At 26.6% G+C, this 25166-nt stretch overlaps 1 protein-coding gene across 1 annotated transcript in view; it reads left to right on the top strand.

Annotated features, from left to right (window-relative positions):
- Positions 1–1939: 1939 nt before the first annotated feature.
- The window catches only part of LOC147806256 (glucose dehydrogenase [FAD, quinone]-like), a 133211-nt gene continuing 109984 nt past the window's right edge, over positions 1940–25166 (top strand). The window contains exon 1 of the mRNA XM_087169043.1: positions 1940–2450. Coding sequence (XP_087025169.1) covers positions 2324–2450 — 127 coding nt within the window. The 5' untranslated portion in view covers positions 1940–2323. The remainder of the gene's footprint in view (positions 2451–25166) is intronic.

Below are 25166 nucleotides of genomic sequence, written 5' to 3'. Positions count from 1 at the left end.
GAATTATTTTCTATAGCATATTTGTTGAAATTAATTGGCTACATTACTTATCTAAAAAATCATACATATATTTTCCAGAGTACCATTTGAGTTCTATAATTTGATTTTATATTTGTTTAAATATTTTTCTCGTATCAATAAAATAGACGTAAATTGTCTTTTTGGATTAAAAATTTTTTCATGTGATAATTTAAGAAGTATATAAAGGTTTCAAGCGAATTCTTACACCTGTCATAGTATAAAATATTAAAGTAGATTTTTCCAACGTAACAATATTATTTTTCTAGATAATACAGTTTTTTATTCTTAAAAAAAATCTGTTTTTCATATCATGTTGTTGTCGAGACGTTTATACCACATTTTACATAAACTATGCCTAACATTTTAACAAATTTTCATATATTTGTTAGTTTACTTTCCAAAATATTCCTTTAATATAGTAGTATCATAGAAAGCTTGAATGTAAGGTCTTCGACTTTAATTATCTATGTTGCATAATAATTCTGTACTTCAACGCATATTTTTTCTACATTATATTATTTTTTTAACACATACTTTTTCTGCATGCTCGCAGATTATAGTTTAACTTTATATTCCTATGTAGGATTATGGTTTAACTTTATATTCCTATATTGCATTTTCACATATGTTCGTATATCATGTAGATTTCCAGACTTTACATATTTTACTTATGTATATTTTTAACACTTCCCCTCATATTTTGATTGCATTTTATTGTTCTTTAGCACATATTTTTCCTACACTTTGGTATTATAGAAAAAAGTTAATGCAAATTTACTTATATTACAATATATATTATTATGTTACAAAAAATTCTGATTCTTCCACATGTAACTTCCTGTGTTATGTAGTTATCCTTCATTTTAGCTGACAACAATTTGATGCGTTTAACGTAAAATTTTATATATTTAAACGATTTATTCCTTTATTATAGAATATTTCAATACATATTTTCCTGTACAGCATATTTTTTTTAGTACTAAACGCATATTTTTCCTTCATTATATTATTTTTCCTATCCTCATATTTTTCCATATGCTGTAATAGAGATTGTGAAGCAGTATATATAAGCAGTGTATTATTGCAGTTCAACTTTAACTTACTATAATATACAATTCATCTATCTATTTTAGAACATATGTTCGAACATTAAGTTTTTTTCCCCTTTATTTTAAAACACATGTTTCAACGTTATAGGATTTTTTAAACAGAAACAATTTATTCTTTCTTATATTATAGACTACACCAATACTTTAACATATATTTCCCTGCATTTGATACATGTTTCTGTATATGCAAAGATTCCGCATAGAGGCCCATAGAAACTGTATTATAACCGAAAATATATATATATATATATATATATATATATATATATATATATATATATATATATATATATATATATATATATATATATATATATATATATATATATATATATATATATATATATATATATATATATATATATATATATATATATATATATATATATATATATATATAAAAAAGAAGTTTCCTTTATTTTAACAGAGAACGGCTGTAACTCAGAATGCAAACTGACCATAACTGGAAACAGTGAATGACATTTACCTAATTACTAAAGGAAAACTCTCGCCGCATCTATTACAAATAACAATGTTGAATATTTAACATTAGCAGTGAGAGTAGTGATTAAAATTTCATTGTGTGCCTAACACTCATTTTCAATGCTTACGGTCATCTTCAGCGGATGATAACGACCACCACCACCCAGAGCATCCTCAATAACGGGGCTAGCAACCTCTTCCACCTGCATAACGGATGTAGGACACTCGGTGTTTTCGAGGGACATGCAGAGATGCATACTAAATCATCTTCATCAAGAAACCCTCTCACCATCATCAAAAAAAGAAGAATCTTTCATCTATTCGCCAAACAGAATCTGTGACTTCGCCAGAACCGGTCGTCGGCCCGCGTACGAAATTCGAAAAAGCAAGACTCGGTCAAGTTCAAGGCAAGCAGTGGGCCTCTCCACACGGTGTTTCAGAATCGGATCAGATATAGCAGATGGTGCACGCGTTTTTGAGCTCGATTCTTTGAAGCGAGACCAAAGTTCTTGTCGAATTCCAACTGACAAACAAGCAAAGGGAAACAGGGATTAGACGGATCGCCGGAAGAACTCCGGAATGGAACAAGGATGTGGGAGCGAAAGGCATCCCCAACTGTTGCAAATATTGCACGGGGGCTTGGATAAAGTGATTTAAAATAACATTTCACGAATTTTAAGTATTTATTCGAAGAGGGCCCGTGTCACAACATGCCGGATGTGGCCCCTATTTTACCAGCTCTTGTACCTTTGGCCACATTATTATATGTGTTCGGTTCGGAATATTTAGTTCCTATTTCAACCGACAAAGTTGACTCAGAATATGATTACATAGTTGGTGAGTAGATTTTAAATTTTAAGAGTAATTTTAGCTAAGTGCATAATTTTTACAAATCAAAAACTTAAAAACTATGTTTTATTTAAGATTAATATTGTGATCAAAATTGATGATCGTGATCAAGATTAATAATGTGATCAAAATGTGATCATTAATATCATAAGTAAATGTAGAATTAATGTAAGCGAGGGAGTAAAGAAAGATGTATCTTAAACTAAAGAGTTGTTATTATTTTTGCGAAGGAAACAAAAAATATAAAAAAGGTATTTTACGTTGCTTTTAATTATCACAAAAACTTACAAAGAAAGCTACAAAAAGAATAATTAAATCGTTTTTAACAATGAGAAAAACTCAAACACTACAATCGATATTTATTGAGAACTAAAGAAAAACTGGATAAGAAAAACTTAAATACTTCATATTTAAGAACAATATCAACAAACAGTAATTTGAAGAATAACAAAAATTATATTTAATACTCCTTTTTTTTCTTCTTCTCCTAAATGTAAATTAAAATTGTTATTCATAAATTAAAATTATTACAAAATCAACTTTAGTTAATAACTTATTTTTAATTATTAATGTATGGTTAATTTTTTGTTTCTATTTTGTCACTTAACAAATATCACAAGATTTTTCTACCACTATCACAAAGAAGTACTAAATCAGCAGTTATGCCTTTGGTTGACCTTAGCCAGCATCTTCTGATTTCAATACAAATATATCGTTGTTTTATCATTAAAATATATCTGTTCACGCTAATGGAAGAAAGTTATCATTTCGCTTAGGATATATATATACAGCACGAATTCTTGTTGTTTGCATCATGTCTCAAGAACGGCGAAAATGACCAAATTCACCTTATGCAAAATATTCGATGATTATAATCTACTTGAAATAACCAGTTAGCAATAAATTATTTTATTCTGAAGACCTTAGGGCTATTATAAACAATGAAAAGTTCGTTAATGTTGAGGAACTCAATAAAAGAGCACAGTACTAACTTGTCGTGTAGGCATTGGTTACGTGTGGGTATTAGTTATGTGTGGTTACCAGATTCTTTATATTGATATGTTCAATGTGCTCATTTAATTACTAAATCAAAATTTCTTGCATTACTGATTAATAAAAAATATTAGTAATAAAGTTTTGTAAATTTAAAAATATTAAGCTAAATAGAGGTTTATTATTAAGGGATATTGATAATAGTATAAATAGTTAAATGTCATTGTTAATAATTATGTGACTTTTCAAATCTTGTGAATTTATTTTTCGTCGTAAGGATTCATACTGTAACAAAATAAAAGTGTTGTGTGGCTTTAAGAAAGTTTAGTTCTGATTTATGTAATATTCGATGTAATTCAGAATTTATCTTCCGTCGTAAGGATTCCTTCTGTCATAAAACAAAATCAATGGGTCGCTTTTAAAAAGTTTAGTGTTGATTTACATAATATTCGATGTAATTTAAAATTCAAATCTTGTGAGTTTATCTTTCATTGTTGGGATTCATTCTGTCATAAAACAAAAATATTGTGTTGCTTTAAAAAGTTAAGTGTTGATTTATATAATATTCGATGTAATTTAAAATTCAAATCTTGTGAATTTATCTTTCGTCGTAAGGATTCCTTCTGTCATAAAACAAAAATATTACGTTGCTTTAAAAAAGTTTAGTGTTGATTTATATAATATTCGATGTAATTTAAAATTCAAATCTTGTGAGTTTATCTTTCATTGTTGGGATTCATTCTGTCATAAAACAAAAATATTGCGTTGCTTTAAAAAAGTTAAGTGTTGATTTATATAATATACGATGTAATTTAAAACTCAAATCTTATGAATTTATCTTTCATCGTAAGGATTCCTTTTGTCATAAAACAGAAATATTGTGTTGCTTTAAAAAAGTTTAGCGTTGATTTATATAATATTCGACGTAATTTAAAATTCAAATCTTGTGAATTTATCTTTTGCCGTAAGGATTCCTTCTGTCATAAAACAAAAAACTGCGTTACTTTTAAAAAGTTTAGTGTTGATTTGCATAATATTCGACGTAATTTAAAATTCAAATCTTGTGAATTTATCTTTCGTCGCAAAGATTCCTTCTGTCATAAAACAAAAATATTGTGTTACTTTAATAAAGTTTAGTGCTAATTCACATAATATTCGATGTAATTTAAAATTTAAATCTTGTGAATTTATCTTTAGTCGTAAAGGTTCATTTTGTCTGAAAAACAGACTGTTAGCAGAAAAACTGTAAAGCAGAAATGTTAAACTTAAGCATTTGCTATTAAATTAAAATGTCACAAATAATTGATTCGTATCAGAGATAAACAAAAATGAAAGTAAGATTCGGATGCTACCTCTTAAGTAATAAATTTGTGTACGATACAAATAACTGAAAACTCCTTAGTTGCATGTTATATTACAAATATTATGTTTCGATCTCATATAAACAACTAAAGAGTTATGAGTTGAATACTATAACACAGATAATAAGTTGGAAAATCGCTTAAAAATTTTCTTTCACTTGATATGCTTTCTTATTTTTTAGAAAGTTTCAACTAGTGAATGTATGATATAAAATCTATAAGTAAGAAAAAAAATTAAATTAATTAATTCAAATTCTTTTAATTGTAAAATCTTTGATAAATAATTAAAGTTGAAGTATTTACAATGAAGTATTAAACATTATTTTTGAGAGTTTTATCTCAGTGTTTCATGAAAATATTTAACTACTTAAACTACAATTGTGTTATTTACTTCTTTCTGAAAGCAGTTTTTTTTAAGTAAAACGGTATTATTTTTAAATTTTTTCTGTGTTTCGTCTTTCCTAAATGTATTAAAAAAATAAAAATTTTAAATAGAGTCTAGAGTATTAAATAAAATGTAAAATATAGCGAGTACATATCAACAACAAGTCATGAGCGAAGTACATAATAGAAAAATTTTAAATATTATAGATTTTGCTAATCTAAATTTGAGGAAATCCTTATAAAAATTTCTATTAGAAGAAAGATAATTGAAAACCATTGTTACACAAAAATATTTGAAAAAATACTAGAATGATAATTATTAAATAATCATTTCTAAACCAATATTAGTAAATTTTCCTTATGGTGACTCATTCTCTAAAAAAACTTTTTTGGTTTCAAGCTAAATTTATGAATTTAATTTTTTAAAATTGTTTTATTGGGTTGATTGATCGTGTTAATTAATTTTATTCATTGACTTATTAATGTTATTAAGTATATGTGTGTTATAACTGTAAAATTTTTAGTAGAGGAGTTTAACGTTATAAGTCAACATGTTTTTTTTAACATTTAGTTATTTATTACTGTCGTAGATATATGTTACTTTTAACGAGGTCTTTTTAAAATGATTATTAAACAATTTAAAGGAAAAGAAATTTCGATTTATATAATAGTTGATTTCATTCAAAAACAATTGCTCAAAATGGAAAATCATTCTTGAATAAATTTCCAGTTTTTTAAACTTCAAAAGGATATTCTATAATAAAATATAGCTTAAATATTATACTTAGATAAATATTTGTTTTTTTAAGGCAATTATTTTTAAGTTTTATAGAATTTAACGTTAAAAAAGATCTTTCCCCCCCTGTTTTAAAGCCAATATTTATGTAAAATAAGTTTTTCCTTTTCCTCCGTCTCAGTAATAAATTTCTTGTGTGTATTTAATTAACTAGTTATTTTAGTTATCTAATTACTAGACATTTTATTCAAAATTAAATTGGAAAATTAGAATTTATTAAGATTAGAAATAACTTTAATTTGAATTAGAAATAATTTTGTATTAGATAGTTATTCATTTTACAGTAATGGTAAAGAAGTTGTATAAACTTAAAAACATATTTTAATGCATGGCCTAAAAAGGAAAAAGAAGTTTAAAACAATTTTAAAATGACTAAAATGAAACCAATTTTTGTTTTGGATTGTAACAGTAGAAAACCATTACAAATAATTACGAGTCTGCTATCTTCTAAAACAAAATGCTTACAAATATAAAAACATTTTTCTTTCTATTTCTCATTTACTAAATAAAGATGAACAAAAAAGATTAAAGGAATATTCATCTTTTCATTGATCAAATGCTCTTCTTACCTTTGAAACATATTTTACACTATTAAATGAGCAACTGGAGCTTGAAACAATTGATTTCACGAAATTCTTCTTTTTGATTCACAGGATAAAACATGGTAAGAAAATTAGTTTAGAGTTCAGATAGTTTACCTAGGTTTACAAATACATTTCTGTTAAATTCTTGTTTTTACTTTAAAGTAAGTTTTAAGTGTCATTCTGCAAGTATAACTGATAAATGAAATATCAGTTACACGTTATTTATCAATATCAATATTTTTTTTTTAAATTTAAAATCGTAAAAAAACATGACAGAATGATAAGCTAATGACAGATTGAATTACTGTTGTGGTTTGATATGATTATCCCCGCCAGAGTTAAAATAAATTCTGAAAATTTTTCCATTGAGAAATATATTAATTTAATGTTATTTACTTAAATATTATTTACCTAAATATTATTTAATATCACAACTATAATATGCATGAGTTAGTATAAGTAACACTGAGGAATAAATTGTTGCATTTAAGCAAATATTTGATCTTGCATATTCAGGTGTGGTGATTGCAAATCTGATATTAGTTGTGCTCTTAAATCTACAGACTTTTTTAAATAACATTTTTAGTCTATTTTTTGTGGAAATGTACAAGTTAAAAAACGTTATATACAACAGGGAATTGCATAAATGTTGCCACGAATTTCTTGCATAGTTTAAGCACATTATCAGGATTAAAATTGCATAAGAAACCATCACCTGAAATGTAGTCTTACGCGGCGAAAGGCGTTTCCCTGTTATGATCTGTTCAGAAGCACTCAAAGAAACACTTCGTAATAGGAAAGTGCCCCTAGAGGAGTATGACGATATTTTTAGCCATGGATTCCTACACAATTTAAATTCGGATTATCTGCCCTAACTCCCCTAGAACTTTGCCGCAACATTTATATTACCCCTACTATAAATAACGCTTTTAAACTTGTACATTTCGACAAAAAATCGACTGTAAAAATGTCATTTAAAAAAAGCTATAGCTGAGAGAGAGAAACCGACTTTAAATTTGAAATCAGTGACATGAAATCTAAGATCCGTTACGAAAATCTTATGCAATGGAGAAAAAAAAATTGCTTCCTAATGTTATTTGTGTTATTATTAATATTATTTACCAGTTTTATTAAAGATTTTACTCTAGCTTTTTGTTAGTTTATTACAAAATTAAATTTTCTTTAACCCATTCTATTTACTATATATTTCCAACTCTGAAGAAAAACTGGAAACATAATTCATTTTCTTTAGTACGTAAATAAAAATGCGTCAAATATTTTTAAAATATGAATTTTTTCAAATAATTTTGATGCAAGTATCAATCAATTATGTAAAAAAAAGTGTTACAACAAATTTTGAAAAACATTATTAATATGTTGATATCTATTAGGGGATCGGGGAGTAATGTAGTTTCAGTGCATTTAGTATTTTTTACCAAGATTTTATTTTTAATCAATAATGTATTCACCTTCGCTAAAAACAACCTTTCACTGACGGATCGAAAATGAATCGAAATGGATTAAAAAAATGAATTGGTTTTTAAGAGTAACGAATATTTAATGCGACGAAACGACATTACTTTCCGGTCTCCCTGATATAATAATATAACAAATTAATATCCATAGTAAAATTATGTCCGTATTCTTATAAAGAGATACAAAGGATACGTCATGTTATGCGTATGAGTTTGATGCTGAACAGCGTGTGTAATTTTTTTAAAAAAATTTTTCTTCACGTTTGACATGAATTATTGTATTTTTTATACCCTTTACTTTTATTAATAAAAAAACCTTAACAAACTTCTTTTCTTAAAACTTCAAACTAAGTATCTTTTTCATCAAGCATACTTAAAAAGAAAAGAAAGTGGTATAGATTTTTTTTTTTAAGAAAGGGAATTGAATAACAATTCTATAAAACAGAAAAAAACAGCGGAACATGAAAAGGAGTACCAAAGAAAAAGAATTTGACCAGCTTCAGTAACTGCGCAAAAAAAATTATTGTTAATAAAAAAAAGTATTTTTAAAACACAAAGAGTAAACGAACATGCTTCGTTAATTAAAGCTTGTAAAGAAATTTTTTTTTTAAAAATGTAAGCAATCAATGTACTTTGTAGCAGAATTGTACTCTGTTGCGTAACACTCGTAATAGGATATTACTATTACACGGTCTTTACGTCGCAATGGAAGTAGCAATATTGTTCTAGCTAAAGTAGCGTAAGAAAAGTTTTTTTTTTTCGAATGCAAAAATTTTATTATTCGCTATGAGAACTTCCAAAAATAGTTTGTTTATAGTATTAATGAGTTCAGCTGGTTTCAGTTAAAGTTAGAGTTAACATCTAAAGCAGCTTCTTTTAAAGTAAATATTATCGATAAAAGTTTTTAAATAACTCTCGTTAATATGCGAGCAGTACTTTGCGCAAAAAAAATAAACAGACCACCCAGAATAGTTTTAGATGTAATGATCGGATCTTCACGTTCTAGGGCTCGATCTTAATTGTTTGAGGAGTAAACCTCAAACATGCTTGTTAATTAGAGCAGATGATATAACAACAAGTTACGAAACAAAACGCAAAAGCGCACTTTCTCTGAATAAACATGCCTTTTTTTTCAATGGATTCTGACTTCGATTCTCTAAATGTAGAGGGTGTGAAAGAATGATCCTAAGTTTGGACCCACCCCCTAATGTTAATTTTATTTCTTCCGTGTTTCGCCATAACTCAAGAGCTTTTTAAGCGAATCGAAAAACTTTTGCACAGAATTATAACTCCTATTTATCCAGAGACAATTTATGGTAAAATATAATTTCAGAATAAGTATTTTTTATTTTTTATTATTTTATTTATTAATAATCTGAAAACAATCGAATTGTGAGGTGTACGATTTTTTGCATTAATTTATAGAATACAATTTTAAATGACAAAATACAAAATTCGAACGAAATAGGTCGGATAGTTTTTTTTAAAAAAGCTAATTTTAAAAATACACGTTTTTAAATTTCGGAAAATTCTACTCCTTATATTCTTGAGATCAAAAATTCAAATGCGTCGAGAAAAATGTGTGTTCATTCAGAGAACGTACGCTTTTGTGTCTGATTTCGTAACTAAAAATATCGTCTGCACTAACTAATTTTCAAAATTGAGGTCACCCCACCAAACCTTGAATTATTATTAATTTTAGTTAAAACATTATTATATTATATATAGTATAAAAACATTTTAAATTTTGTAGAGTGGAATTAAATAATTATAAATTATGAGTATTGAAAATACAATTTTTAAAACAGTATTTTAAATCCTTACATGTTTTAAACGCAATTTTGTCCAAATATTATAAATCTGAAAGAAATTAATAATTTTAATATTTTAGTAATTATAAATTATGCGTATTAATTATGCGAAGTTAAATAATTATACCTTATGCGTATTAAAAATACAATTTTATAAACAGTATTTAAAAACCTTTCATGTTTTAAGCACAATTTTGTCCAAATAATATAAATCTCAAAGATATTGATAATTTTAATAATTATAAATTATGTGTATAAGCAATGGGGAATTAAATAATTATACCTTATGCGTATTAAAAATACAATTTTTTTAAACAGTATTTAAAAACCTTACATGTTTTAAACACAATTTCGTCCAAATATTATAAATCTCAATGAAATAATACAGGGAGATTTTTATTGAATGTAATACAAAATTCAAAGTATCACTATCTGACAGAAAGTTGCTTTGTCTATTAAACTTTTATTTTATTTATAGCTTACAAATACACGTTACAAAGAGTCACTATCTAACCGACATTTGTTTTATCTATTAAACTTTTACTTTATAACTTATAAATGTACGTTACAAGGAGTCACTGTCTAACCCATAGTTGATTTGTCTAATAAACTTTTACGTTATTTATAATTTACTAATATAAGTTACAAAGAGTCACTATGTAACCGAAAATTGCCTTCTTTACTTAATTCGTGACTTTCAAAATTATGTTAGAACGTGTTACTAATTAAACGAAAATTGTCTTTACTATTGAAATTTTACTTTATTTATAACTTACAAATATACGTTACAAAAAGTCACTATCTAACCAAAAGTTGTTTTGTCCATTGAACTTCTTCTTTATTAATAATTTACAAATATACATTACACCAAATCATTATTTAATAAAAAGTGTTGCTATGTCTATCAAAATTTTACCTTATTAATAATTTTCAAATACACTTTACAAAGTATCACTATCTGACAGAAAGTTGCTTTGTCTATTAAACTTTTATTTTATTTATAGCTTACAAATACACGTTACAAAGAGTCACAATCTAACCGACATTTGTTTTATCTATTAAACTTTTACTTTATAACTTATAAATATACGTTACAAGGAGTCACTGTCTAACCCATAGTTGCTTTGTCTAATAAACTTTTACGTTATTTATAATTTACTAATATATGCTACAAAGACTCACTATCTAACCGAAAATTGCCTTCTTTACTTTATTCTTAACTTTCAAAATTATGTTAGAACGAGTTATTAATTAAACGAAAATTGTCTTGACTATTGAAATTTACTCTATTTATAACTTACAAATATACGTTACAAAAAGTCACTATCTAACCGAAAGTTGCTTTGTCCATTGAACTTCTTCTTTATTAGTAATATACAAATATACATTACACCAAATCATTATCTGACAAAAAGTGTTGCTATGTCTATCAAAATTTAACTTTATTAATAATTGTCAAATACACATTACAAAGTATCACTATCTGACAGAAAGTTGCTTTTCCAATTAAATTTTTATTTTATTTATAACTTATAAATATACGTTAAAAAAAATCACTAATTCACTGTAGGCTTCCTTGTCTATTAAACTTATACATTTTTTATTATTTGCGAATATACGTGACAAAAAGTCACTTTCTAACCGACAGCTACTTTGTCTATTAAACTTATACTTTATTTATGATTTACAAATATAAATACATAATTTACAAACATATTAGCTTGTACTTTACTTTTTAATTTTAATTTATTTATTTATAATTTTAATTTATTTACTTACAATTTTAATTTATTTATTTGTAATTTTAATACATTTATTTGTAATTTTAATTTATTTATTTATAATTTTAATTTATTTACTTATAATTTACAAACATACCTTACAAAGAGTCACTACCTCAACAAAAGTTGCTTTGTCTATTGAACTTTTGCTTAATAACTTACAAATGTATGTTACAAAGAGTTACAATCCCACGAAAGGTTGCTTTGCCAATTAAACTTTTACTTTGTTTATAACTTACAAATATGCGAAACGAAGAGAATTATCTAACCGAAAATTGCTTTGCTTGTATTATTTATAACTAAGAGTTACCACTAACAGTTAGCATTTAAAAGAAAGTTGCTTTTTCTACTAAATTTTTACTTCATTTATGATTTACAAAATTGCTTTGCTTACGTTTTAATGACTTTAAAAAAAAGTTAGAAAGAATCCCTATCTTAACAAAAGTTGCCTTCTCTATTAAACTTTTACTTTATTTATAACTTACAAATATACGTTACAAAGAGCCACTATCTAACCGAAAGTTGCATTGTCTATTTATATTTATTTATTTTTGTACCGGTTGACAAACATCTCCTTTTTCATTTAGAGTCGATGGAGCGGGTATTCACCTATCTCCTTTTTTTACACACAGTTTATTTTATTCATTTATGTGTTCACAACCTTGAACGAAAAGTAATGATATCAAATTAACTATCTTGTTTCGCAATTTGCACCATAGAATCTCTAAAATGTAATTTATGGTTTTGCTTTTTCGGCATTTAGGTTAGGAGAGAAAGGGGTTAAGTTCTATCTCAAGTAACCCAATCTTGCAGATATGTTACACCATGGACCAGGAAGATTGAAAATGATATAACACGTGGTGAGAACAATAATAGAAGGTTAGGGGTCGACAAAGATCATGGCATTCACGTTTGACACACACCCTAACCCTTTTTTTAGCATACCATAAGTAGAAGCTTATAGCTTAATAATGCTACGTTTCAGCTTTATGAACAAGCGTAATGCATTTTTAAAAATAAAAATGATTTATATTTATGTTTGTTATGCAGTAAATACAGCTTCGTAAACATGTGAAAAGTATTTTTTAAACTGTCCGTGAAAACATTCTCGATACTATGTAAGAAGTGAAACATAAACATCGTCATAAGCAGGAATGTATAAAATAAAACTAACTTCTTCTAAGTTTATTTTGTTCTTTGTTTATCACTTTTTATTCTTTATATATGTCAAAAATATCATTAAAAAAAACTACTATTATTTCTTTAATTTCTGTTTTTCTTTTTATATTATCTTTGGGACTTTATTCATTACATATTGATCTCGTTTCTACTTTCATAAATAAATGAATATTGTTTTACTTTTAATTGAATTTTTTTCATTTCTTATGAATTATAAATCATAAAAAAATCCTAGATATAAAAAAATAGTATTTTACCTTTAGCAATCTCTAATCAAACTGTTAAGAACTTCACTGTTAAAAAATTCTTATTAAAGATGATTAAATAGCAATTTGTTTAATTGTTATTTTACCATATTCAACCAAAGCAGTCAAACAATAAAAACTGACATTCAAACTGTTAAGTATGAGAAAAAACGTTTATTGATTGTTTTTAAACCAGAATTCTATTCGCACCAACAAGGTTCACCTTATGAAGCCAGGCCCACAGAGCTCCAAAGTCCGCTGAAGTTTTATTTTTATTTTTTAGAAACTATGCTAGTCGTAAAATAGTTACAAATTCGTGCAGTTATGTATTCATGGTTTTCATACTGTACCATTTGCAAACGGTTTCAAGACTATAAAGGTAAAGAGAGGCTACTATCCATGAACTTTATGGTTAATCAAATGGACAGACTGCTACCTGCTACTTTACTGTAATTTCATAATGAAAATTCTAACTGTGTAAATAAAAAAATATTAATACACGGTGCAAATTATTTGGGATAAAGTAAAAATCACTCTTTTTCAAAACAATACTGCATTCGCTATTATTATGACTATATATATATATATATATATATATATATATATATATATATATATATATATATATATATATATATATATATATATATATATATATATATATATATATATATATATATATATATATATAATGAAAACGTTTAAAAAGTTTTCGCGTTATTGATTATTTCGTGCTATTAACTAATGCAAAACTTTCGTGATTTTTAAACTTTATTACCATTGTTGATCACATTTTGTTCTATATTATCGTTAATCTAAATGCATAAGTTTTTAAAATACCATGCAAGTTCTGAATTCGATTTTATTCTTGTGAATTCCCATTTTAATCAAAACATTTCTATTTGATTATCTAGTTTGAACCTTTCGAACAAATTTGAGCAATGACAGGAGGTCAAGCCAGTTTTAAATAATCCGCCTAACGTCTGGAAATAAATAATTATTCATAGAATTAATTATGTCTTAAATAGAAACTAATATGTCAGAGTCATTTGTCCCCCCCCCAAAAAAAAAAATAATTCCAAAGCATTTGTTTCAAGCAGGGATTTACAGTTTATCGAACGTGCTTAAGTTTTAAAAAACCGTGCTTTAACGGGAATTAATACTTCAGTCCTATTTGCCGAAAAAGAATCCGAAAATACCAGTTTCAAATGGAATGGTGTTTTTGAATATGTTTAGGTCTAACAACTAAACTAAAATTCTAATTACATGAGAGAAACTTACTTGAGAATTCAGTTTGACTGCGATTTTTCATTCTGAAAGGAAAATAAAGAAGTTTAGTAGAATTCATAAAAATTCAGTTTCTTAAAAATAGTTCCACGTGAGAAAGATTTACACGTTGCTACACAATGTGCATCTCAACAATAAGAAAATTAAACAAGTTACTTTTTTAAGGATAATAGCTATAAAATATTAAAATGCATTCTAAAATTAAAATGCGATTGATTCAAATCTATCTAAATCACTCTTAGCTTTTCGGAACGAAATTAAATTTTTTTTTTAAATATTATAAAATTTTCTTCAAAAATTTAGCTGAAAACTTAATAAAATCATTAAAATCTAATTAGAGATGTTTTAAATTAAAGGTCTTGAATATTTCCTTGAATATTGTATTATGTAATGTAGTAAAACATTAAATCATAATAACATTTTGATATGAATTCTAAAAATCTATTATGTGTGTTTTTTGAAGGTTGAAAGCTTTCGTTACTTAATTTTTTATCATATTTTACTATATTCAATTTGAAATTTTAGCTATGAAATAAAAAAACTATTGAAAATGTAAAGGCATTATAATGTGGCACATAAAACTCCTTTACATATATATTTCGTGTTTTTGAAGCTCTTTTAATGCATTTTTCGTAGCAAATATCAGCTTTGAAAATTCAATTTCAAACTTTAAATACTATAGCACCACTAGCATTCTATCGTGTCAAATAAGACAAAATAAAATGAGAAATAAGTTGAAAATACACTGAGAAAAAAAAGTATGGTACCAGAATATGTTATAATTACCAGAATATATGTTATAAGTACCAGGATATATTACAATTTACCGTATTTCTGACTCTACAGGAACACCAAAAAGCTTGGTAATTTTTACCGAAGCTCTTTGGTAATGATTTGCAGCAAAATATGGCTTGTGATATATGATAAAGATTGGTAGATGCATTTAAATTTAGTAATTTTTACGTGATACTTAAGAGCATGGCATAGAAACCATTTCCTCGGTAAAATTCACATTTCAGTTATACTAAGAAAGTTTAGTTTTGTGTTTTTTATTTTGAAAATTATAATTTCTGGCGAACCATTATCATATGAACGACCAACTTTATTCTTTAAATATCGTATATTTTTGTTTTATTAACCAAAAAGGTGTTTTTCTAACCAGAATTTTCCAAGAATTTTTCTCCATCTAGTTAGTTTTCTAAGTTTTTGTTTCATTCCTACAAATAGTTCCACTTCCATTGCTAATAATTGGAGCTATTCTTATTCCCGCTTTCTGATAGTAATTAAAATTGCCGGAAGTTTTTGTTCAAATTCTGAATGTTGAGTAATTGACAGCAAGAAACTTGTAGCCTTTAAACAAAACTGTAAACTTTTGATAGTTACATAACTTTAAGCCTAAAGCTAATGCTTTACAAGTACTCAACCCACCAATCTTGTTCTGGTTCACAGACTAAATTGTTTACTTTGACCCTATTTTTAGATATTTATCGCTTTTTCTTCTCTCAATGAGTCGAATTTTCAAAACGATCTCTAAGTATCTTCTAAAACACTGTTTGAAATTATGAATCACGCAAATACAAATATCTTGCAAATTGAACCATGTAAACCTTGATTACTCAATATTGTTGTTCAACTTGGATGAAAATTTGGCTTAATTTAGCACCATATTAAAATTTCAATAAATTTGTACTATATAAGGTTCAACTTAGATCAAATGTTTATGAGTTGAGTTTAGAGCGAAGTTAAAATACTATTTTTACATTCATATAACGGTTGATATTTGCTTTTGAAAATATTTTACTCGATTACTCGATATTGTGGTTCAGAATGAGCAGGAACATGGTTTAATTTAGCAACACAATAAGACTGCAGCTATTTGCGTGATATTATAGTTCAACTAAAACAGATATTTCTGAGAATGCACTGTTGTCAGTATTTTTAAGTTTTTCTAATGACTACTTCTTTTTTGAAATATTTTTCGTTGTTACTCGATATTGTGGTTCAGATTGAAGGAAACATGGTTCAATCACTATGTCACTACTACAGAAATATTTCATCGATATTAGGGTTAGAATTAGATAAGATATTTATAAGGCTGCTGTGAAGTTTAAATATTGTTTTTAAACTTCACAGCGTTCACACGTTTGTTACTGTTCAGTTTTGAAACATTTCATTTTGTTACTCAATACTGAATGTTACTTCCTTGAAAATATTTACTCGATTACTCGATATCGTAGTTCAGATTGAACTGTAACATGGTTTAATTATGATTATTACTGCAAATTTGCACGATATTATGGTTCAAATTATAGTTAATGCTCAATAAATTTCACTCTTATTGTACAAAAATAATAAGCTTGGAAATATTCGCACTCGTAATTCTCAAGTTTACACACAGTATGTATAATTATTATCTCTATTTTTCGATTAAAAAATAAAAAAGAATTTTCTATCATCATTACATATCAAAGCAACTATATGCAAAGTGTAGTAGTTTTAAAACTAAATAACATTTTGGTTCCGTACAAGATATTACTTGGTGAAATAATTAAATATGTTAAATTAGATATTTACATACAAGTATTATTAATTAGTTAAACTTTGGATTAATGTCAAGAAATTTTTCTTGTTAAATTACCATAGTGACATTTCTGGTAAAAAACAATATAATTTTGGTAATAGAATCAAAATATAAGGTATTTAAGCCATTCATTTGAAAAAATTTCCGTTCATATGGTAATAATTTACCATAAATTCTGGTTTTCAAAATTATTTTTTTTATTTATACACGTTTAGTAACAATACGAAACAGAAAAGTAAATTTAATCGAATAAATGGGTTTTTTTTGCTATGTCTTAAGGTATCATGATAAAATTACTACTAGAATTTACTACATTTACCAAAATTTTTAACGCGTTATAAAATCATATTTTATTGTTAATTTTACCAAAATCATTGCTTCGGTAAAAATTACCGTGCTTTTTGGTCTCTCGTTAGAGATGCGGAAAAAAAACCTATGCCAAAAATGCGGAAAATTTTAACAAATTCAGGCAGTTTTGACCATATTATTTTTTTCAGTGAAGAATCATGAAGTTTTTTCAGCAAATAATATAGAAACGCTTCTAGTGACATAACTAAAATGTTGAATACATACGCATATTTACTTTTGATGCAAATTGTAGTAGTTTTTAAAACGAATTACATTGTAGTGACCCAATTTAGTATTTTAAAATTGGTCTATACGTTTAAGTTATAAGTTATTAATTAAACTTTGGAAATTAGTTGGTAATTGAACTTTGATTTGGGTTAAAATATTCCTTTTAAACCAGAATAAATCTATCATAAAAAACCAACTTAATTCATTAGGAAACGAGTGATTAAACTTAAAAAGGATCTTTATTAATTTAAACTTTCATTACTCAATCGAAGACTATAATCTTGAGCTTTTAAAATGTATACCGTGAGATATTTTCACACATACACACCCAAAGTATAATAAAATATAAAAAGATTAAATTCCAATCGTTCACATATTAGCTGCTCTATTTGTTACGCATTCGAAAACTTTTTTCCTTACGATTAGTTTCTTCTTCATTTTTAGTACAAATGAGTTCTTTTGTAAATGGGTTTAGGTTAGAAAGCAACATATTATCAGTCATTAAATGTCTAAGAATGTTAAAAGCGAAACTAAACGCTGAAGTGTTTTTTGGAGAATGTCGTGTGAATTTAAACGCGTGCTCAAACGTTCTTACTTAGCACGTTATCTATGTTTCAAAGCAGCATCTGCAAAAAACACTTCTGTTGTGTTTGAAGAGTTGAAATCAAATCAGAAAATATAACAAATAACAAATAAGGTGCAAGTACTCAAAAAGTTCTATTTTTTATGCCAACAATAGTGTGTTATTTAAAACTTCAAAATATAAAAGATAGAGTCGTATTAAAATACTAAAAAGTATTTTAGTAACAGCAAAAGTCTAGTAAAGCATTTTTTTCTTCAAGGAATTCTTATTGTTTCAATACATTAAAACGCCAATATATTACATAGGGGAACAAACTTTTTTTAAATGTTTTTCGTTCCATGAAATTTCGTAACAAATCTTGCATATTTTTTACGTCGCTGATTTCAAACAACTTATGATCTAATTATCAGTTTTTACGTTCTCGCACTCAATTTTAAAGGCTCAAGGAGGTGACATCAAATTTGCTAATTAATAACTGCGTAATATATTTTTAGTTATGAAATCAGACACAAAAACGCACTTTTTCTAAATAAACATATCTTTTTTCGACAGATTCAGATTTCTAACCCCCAAAATACAGCCACAATCTGAGAAATATGGTCCCACTAGTTTGGTCAGGAGAGCGATCCAAAGTTTAGAACCCTCAATGTTAATTTTACTAATTGCGTACCCCGGTATATCGCAAGAAATTTTAAAGCGAATTAAAAAATTTGCACTCAGTTATAAAATATCTTTATCCAAAGACAAATCCATGCAAAAAATAAATTTCGGTGCATATTTATTATTATTTTTTATTTTTTAAATAAAGGTCGAAAATTTTTTAATTATAAGGTATACACCTTATTTAATCATTTTAAAGACTGTATTTTGCATTGCAAAATACAGAATTTGGGCAAAAACGATCCAGTAGTTCCTGAGAATTCTAATTTTAAGTATCTGATGGTCCGTTTCTTTGGCTCACTTTACAAGTTTAAAAGCCTTTTATATAGCAGAGGCAGGGTTCATTCTAAGCGGGGTTTACGGGGCGGCCCGCCCCGTATGCCCTTTTGATATAAAATATCCGCCCTATTGCCCTTTACTCCTTTTATCCTGCCCTGATATAATTAAATGCGCCCTGTTGTGTCCCCTCCAAAAAGATACCACTTTCCGGTAAGAAAGGATTTCTTTGTCCTGTCTCCCCCCCCCCTCCCCGCGCTTAGTAATACTTTTCTTGAAATCAACTTGTCTTCCCTCTAGCTCAAAAGCTATGGGTAAATGAGATTCCGAAAAGCTCCCCCCCCCTTTACTATTTCCTCTTGAAGTTAGTAGTTTAAATAAGAGATCTTCCAAGAAGTTCCTCGGGGAATGCAACCCCTCCTGCAGCTGTGTGGGTTCCTATTTTCTCTTTTTAGAAAAATTTCTTTTTCTTAGAAATGGACGTATTGCTTATTTTAAGAAACCATACTGCTATGATGACGGTCAGTTGGCCTGGCAAGAGTTTTCCTGGAAAGAATTTTTTAAGGGAAGAAATCTTGTTCACAAGGCCTGTAGACAATTTTAGGGGTCAGACTAGGTCATATAGATAAAAGATACATTCTCATGTAGCTTCTGGACCCCTCTGTCCAGCTTTATTCTTTTGAAGGAAGAAAGAAATTTTTACTTTTGATTTCAAAAGTGAAGGGACTTAGACAATTAACTACGAAATAAAAAAGCTTTTTTATCCAAAAAAAAAAGAAAAAAAATTCTAATTTTAAAATAAACTTTTTTTTACAATGACGCAATACAATTCTTACAATAATAAGTTTCAAGTTGCATTACAAGTTATTTTAAGATATTAACAAACGATAATTTTTATTCCGTTTTTTTATTTTTTATTTATTTATTTATTTTTTTTAAATATTTTTCTCATTCTTCGTTGGCACGCTGCCAGGAGTATAAACATATCAGTTCTTTTTTTTTTACTCTTTTAAAATATTGTTTAGCGCTATAAAACCTCTAACTTTCTCGTTTTCATTAGAATTTATCCTAGCAGTCGATCTTTTTATTAATTTGTTTATTTATGTTATTACTAGTGTGTGCAAAGGTATGACTGCTCCTCATAAAAGTTGAATCAAGCACACAATTTATTTGTAGATGAAGCATATTTAATTCAATTAATCGTTTTTTTCCCCCTTTCATACATTTAGAATTTTTTACTCATAACTGAACAGACATTACGAGTGATGTAATTATATCGGTAAATTTAAATACGTAACTTTCCTTTATTTAAAAGTATTAAATTTATTTATAGCTGTATGCTTGTACCTCAAAAATATTAAAAAAGGAAATTTATTTGAAGATACAACATGTGTTATGCGCAATTTTTTTTTTTTTTCTTTTTCTGAATGATCACAATGCAGCTTTAATTTGGCCGCCCATTTTAAATAGAACTAAATAAATTGATAAATTAAGAAATGGTTTTCTTTCTTTAATAGTAACTCGTTTGTTTGACGATATTTTTCAAATGAGGTGTTTGATTCGACACTATCACAATTACCAAGCCGATCGATAACTCTATGTTGTATTTTCCATATATTTAAATATGACACTTCTATACTGTTACTTAAATTATTTTTTTCTCGTTATTACAGAAATTTGGTCTTTATTTTTGCGCTTATTGCAATTTCGGCTATGATCTATATCACATACCATGATTTGACAATGCATTGTAATATTAGATAGATTAATTTAAATACCAAACTTTTTTCATTTAATATTTTTCAGCTTTTTATTTATTTATTAATTTATTCTTAATATCAATGTTATCGCTTTACTAACTCTGCGTTTGTAAGATCGTGCGTCGTAAATATTGTAAATTGAATTTATTTTAATATAATGAGCAAATTTTTATTTTGATTCTTCTTAAAACTTAAAATGTTAATTTAAATACAATAAAAAGTGCTGCGGTCGCAAATGAATCTTTTTTAATAACTTATTTATTTACTTTATAATAATTTGTAATTGCTTTAATTGTTTTATTTTATTTCTCTTAATCACAGGGTCCGTACGCGCCAGACTTGATAAGTCATGGAATTGTCATAGAAAAACGTAATTTTACTTGTAACGTACTTGTAAGTTTTTGATAACGTAATTTGCGACATTTCCCCTTTCGAAATTGAAATTTAAGAAGGAAAAAAAAGTTTTTTTCCACACCGATCTTTATTAGGTGCATCCATACCCAGATAAAAAAAAATCTGAATTGGCGAAATCAGTGGTAAGTCTCCACTCAGGGGGCGTCGCCTTTAGGCAGGGCATAATTAGTACAGTGACAGTGATTTATAATAGAGAATCACTTAGGCTGTTCCTTGGCCAAAGAATACCTAAAGAGGCCTTTTCATTTCAATTCTAACCTTCAGTAAGGATAGGTTCGAAAAGGGACGAAATATATTGCACCTCCAAAACCCGTTCCTCTGTCTCCCCTACATTTTTTGTGGGGGTGCGTGAGTTAAGTAACCCGAAACTAATCGACTAACCACTGTCGCAGAAGGGGGATTGCAACCTGCGGGGGTCAACTAGCTTTCAAAAGATATCAGAAGAAACTCACTCTTCATCTTATATTATGCTTTTTCTCTTTCTAAGAAAAACTTAAAAAATATTTTTTTTAACTCTAAAACGACTTTATTTATTTTCAAAATAGTTTTATCATTTTATTTAACATGCACTTTTTCTAATTATATCTTGAATTGTTTATTATTTTGATTTGATTATTTAGAGAACTAATAATAACCAAAGTATTTAAATTTATAAAATTTTACTATGTAGTCATATGAAAGTAATTCATATAAAGTAACTACATTAAAAATAAATTTATATTTTCTCTATAGATCAAATAAAGTTTGTTAATTTTTTTAAAATTGATTTGCTAATTTTTAAAACTTTTTATGTTAAAGTAAAACCTTGAGTTCAAGATTTTATTTTTTTATTACGTATTTAATTTTCTTCTTTCAATTACAATTCAAATACAAATATTTTTCACAATCTTTTTTTAATTTTAATTAATTTTTTTTAAAGATTGTTACACCGTTTTGAAACTAATTAAATTCTACCACTTTAAAAAACTATGTTAACATTTAATCCATTGTTTAAGCAAATATGGTTGCTTTCTATGTAAATTTGATTTAGACTTAAATATCTGAATTTCGCAATTTGAATGAACTAAATTAACCTTCACTAAAAACTCACTTCATTTTAATTATTACTTTTGCTAACTACAATTATTATTGTATAAATAACTCCGAACTGGAATTATGATTCGATCTTAAAAAATAAACACCGGGGTTATTTGTCACAAACAAATTGAAACATCAATATTGAAAATTATTCGATTTAATTATCACAAAATTTTAAATCATATTAAGACAGATCTAGTTTCCGATTATATCACTTAACTTATTCAAATAATTTAGCTCGGATACATTTAAAACTTCACCCACAAACTCATATTCATCATTTTTACTTACATTATTTCTTCTCAGTTATAGTTACTTTAAAAACTTATCGCCAGATATATTGTTTAACAATAATACAAAAGAAATTCCTTATTGATCTAAAGCAGTTATTTCGTATAAATTTATTAAACTGCATATTTTGAGAGCGCAGTTTTATATGAAGTTTATTTTAAAGGAATAAAGGAAAATATAACTTATTAAAAAGTGAATATATTTTATTTATCAGCTTTTGCTTGTTAAAAGGTATTTATATTTTATCAAATAATTTTTATCAAGTAATATCTTGTGATTACTTTATATAATAAAGGAACTTCATTTTTAATTAAATTATTATAACCCTAATAACAAAGAATAATGGTAAAAGTGGGTAATGAACGCATTTTATTTGTAAATGTCGTAAATAAAAGGACAAATAAATAACTTACAAAAGTATAACTTATTTCTAAGGAATTCCTTAAAAACTATCTTTGATAAGCTTTATAATTTTCTAAACGTAGAAGTAATATTATAAGAAAATTGATGTAACTCTTTCATTTCAGTTTTGAGGATTCATAAAAAAATACCATTATTTCTGTCGTAAAAGTAAATTATAACATTTTCGACTAATAAGCTGAAGTGACAGTTTAAATTTATTTTTCTAATAGATCATTTCGATGGATCATTAAAAACAACAAAATAAAACAATTCTATGTTATTTTACATTTTAGTACATAGATTTGTGAGACTGCTCACTGTAATTATCAAAATAATCGAAATTAATTTATAAAAAGTACGATAACGAAATTTTTGAAAGAAAAGGCATTTATTGGTTTTGATTAAAACTTACAACATAAAAACAGATTGAGACAAGTTTACTTTACAAAATTTTATCAAATACAAAAATACAGAAAATTATGGTTATCTAGGAGATATATTCATATAGATGGCATGCTGGCTAACCCTGGGAGGTTTTCGTGTTTTTCCTCTTTATGTAATGCTAATGACGGTTAGTTTTTTTATATTTTAATTAACTATAATTACACTAATTAAAGTTTGCAGTATAGAAATTTCTACTAAAACTCTTCTCCATGAATGTCAAAAAAAAAGGGTCAGGGAAGAGAAATTAAAATAACACATTGATTACATACTTTGTTCTAGCAAAACGTTATGAATAAAAATTACATATACACTTTTAATATGAATTCGAAAAATTTCTCGTTATTAAATACATAAGATATTGCATAATTACTACTCTTAATATATATTTTTAGAATATTGCGAAAAAAAGTTTTAAAAAGTGTATTAATTAGGAACTACAGATCAGGGAATCAACTAAGGAATCAGGTCTGAAAACATCAAAACCAGTTTGACTGTCTGAAGTAGCAAAGAGTAGCTTAACTCTAAGTATTACAGCTTATTTTTATTTTTTAATTTATCGTGATGAAATTTCGTGGTGTTTATAATAATCACATTTCTCATTCTTTCTATTTCATCCGGCAATCAAACTGGTTTCAATATTTTCAGTGTTGCGTTCCTAAGCATCGATTCATTATATTTTGATACCGTTTGTATTTTTCTCTCGTGAATATTAATTATAGCCACTAATGTTCTTTTACTTCCTTTTTTTTAAAAGAATTTTACAATACATGCGTGTATTTTCATATTTTTCTTCATTTGCTGATTAAAATGAAAATTTCATAATACTTTAGTGTTCTTGTGTATTTACATTAAAGCACTAAAAACAGGGTTAAGTGCTTGTTCATGTTTGGATGATGCGTGGTCTTGTGTACTAGCTATTTTTTTTCCTTACCGTGAAAAAACATACTATCCCAGCTATTGGAGTAATTAAAACTATTTACGGAATGAAAAAATTGGAATCTTTTAAATTTTTTTAATGTAAATGTTTTTTTAAACCTACAAATGAGTGTACGATATATTTTTTTTAAAAAAAAAGGAAAACTGCAGTTTTGTGATGCTTTATAGTATATTGGAAGATCTTTACGTCATTTATTCGATTTTAATTAATCTCACTTTATTCAGCAGCTAATTTTTTTAATTCTGAAACATCTCTAAAAAATAAGAAACAAAGTTTAAAAAAAGGGGAATCATGTATTTAAAAAATAAATTCCATTCTCAAAATGAATAAAAACAAGAAAATTATTACTACTAAATAAATAAAATGTATATAGAATGAACGAATTATCAGCAAATATAATTTTCATAATAAATTACAAGCTTATAACTAAAAAGAAAGCTATCGGTTTTTAAAGCGTTCCCCATATCAGTTCTTCAGAAGGACAGAGAGAGAAAAAGATTTTCTTAAGGGAGCAAGACCTCCCACCGAGAAGATTAGTGAACTTGGGGGTGGAAGTTGCCTTCCTCCCTTACTCAAAGGTAGAAAGTGACTTGTGTTTCAAAGGCAATATTACAAAAAGTAATAAAGATTAAAAAAATTAACCTACATTTTCGTGGATAGGAAAGATTGAAAAAATTATTAGTATTTTTTTTTAATTGATCACTCCGATTCTTGAACAAGAAAAATCGATTCAAAGTACGACAAGCCCGCCATAGACTTTACATGTTAAAAGCAGAATTGAGGAGTCTGCTTGGTGCAACACTTTTC

Source organism: Parasteatoda tepidariorum, chromosome 8, assembly GCF_982258835.1.
Source record: "Parasteatoda tepidariorum strain Cologne lab strain chromosome 8, Ptep-v5.0, whole genome shotgun sequence".
Lineage (NCBI taxonomy): Eukaryota > Metazoa > Arthropoda > Arachnida > Araneae > Theridiidae > Parasteatoda > Parasteatoda tepidariorum.
This window is presented reverse-complemented; position numbering and strand designations above follow the sequence as displayed.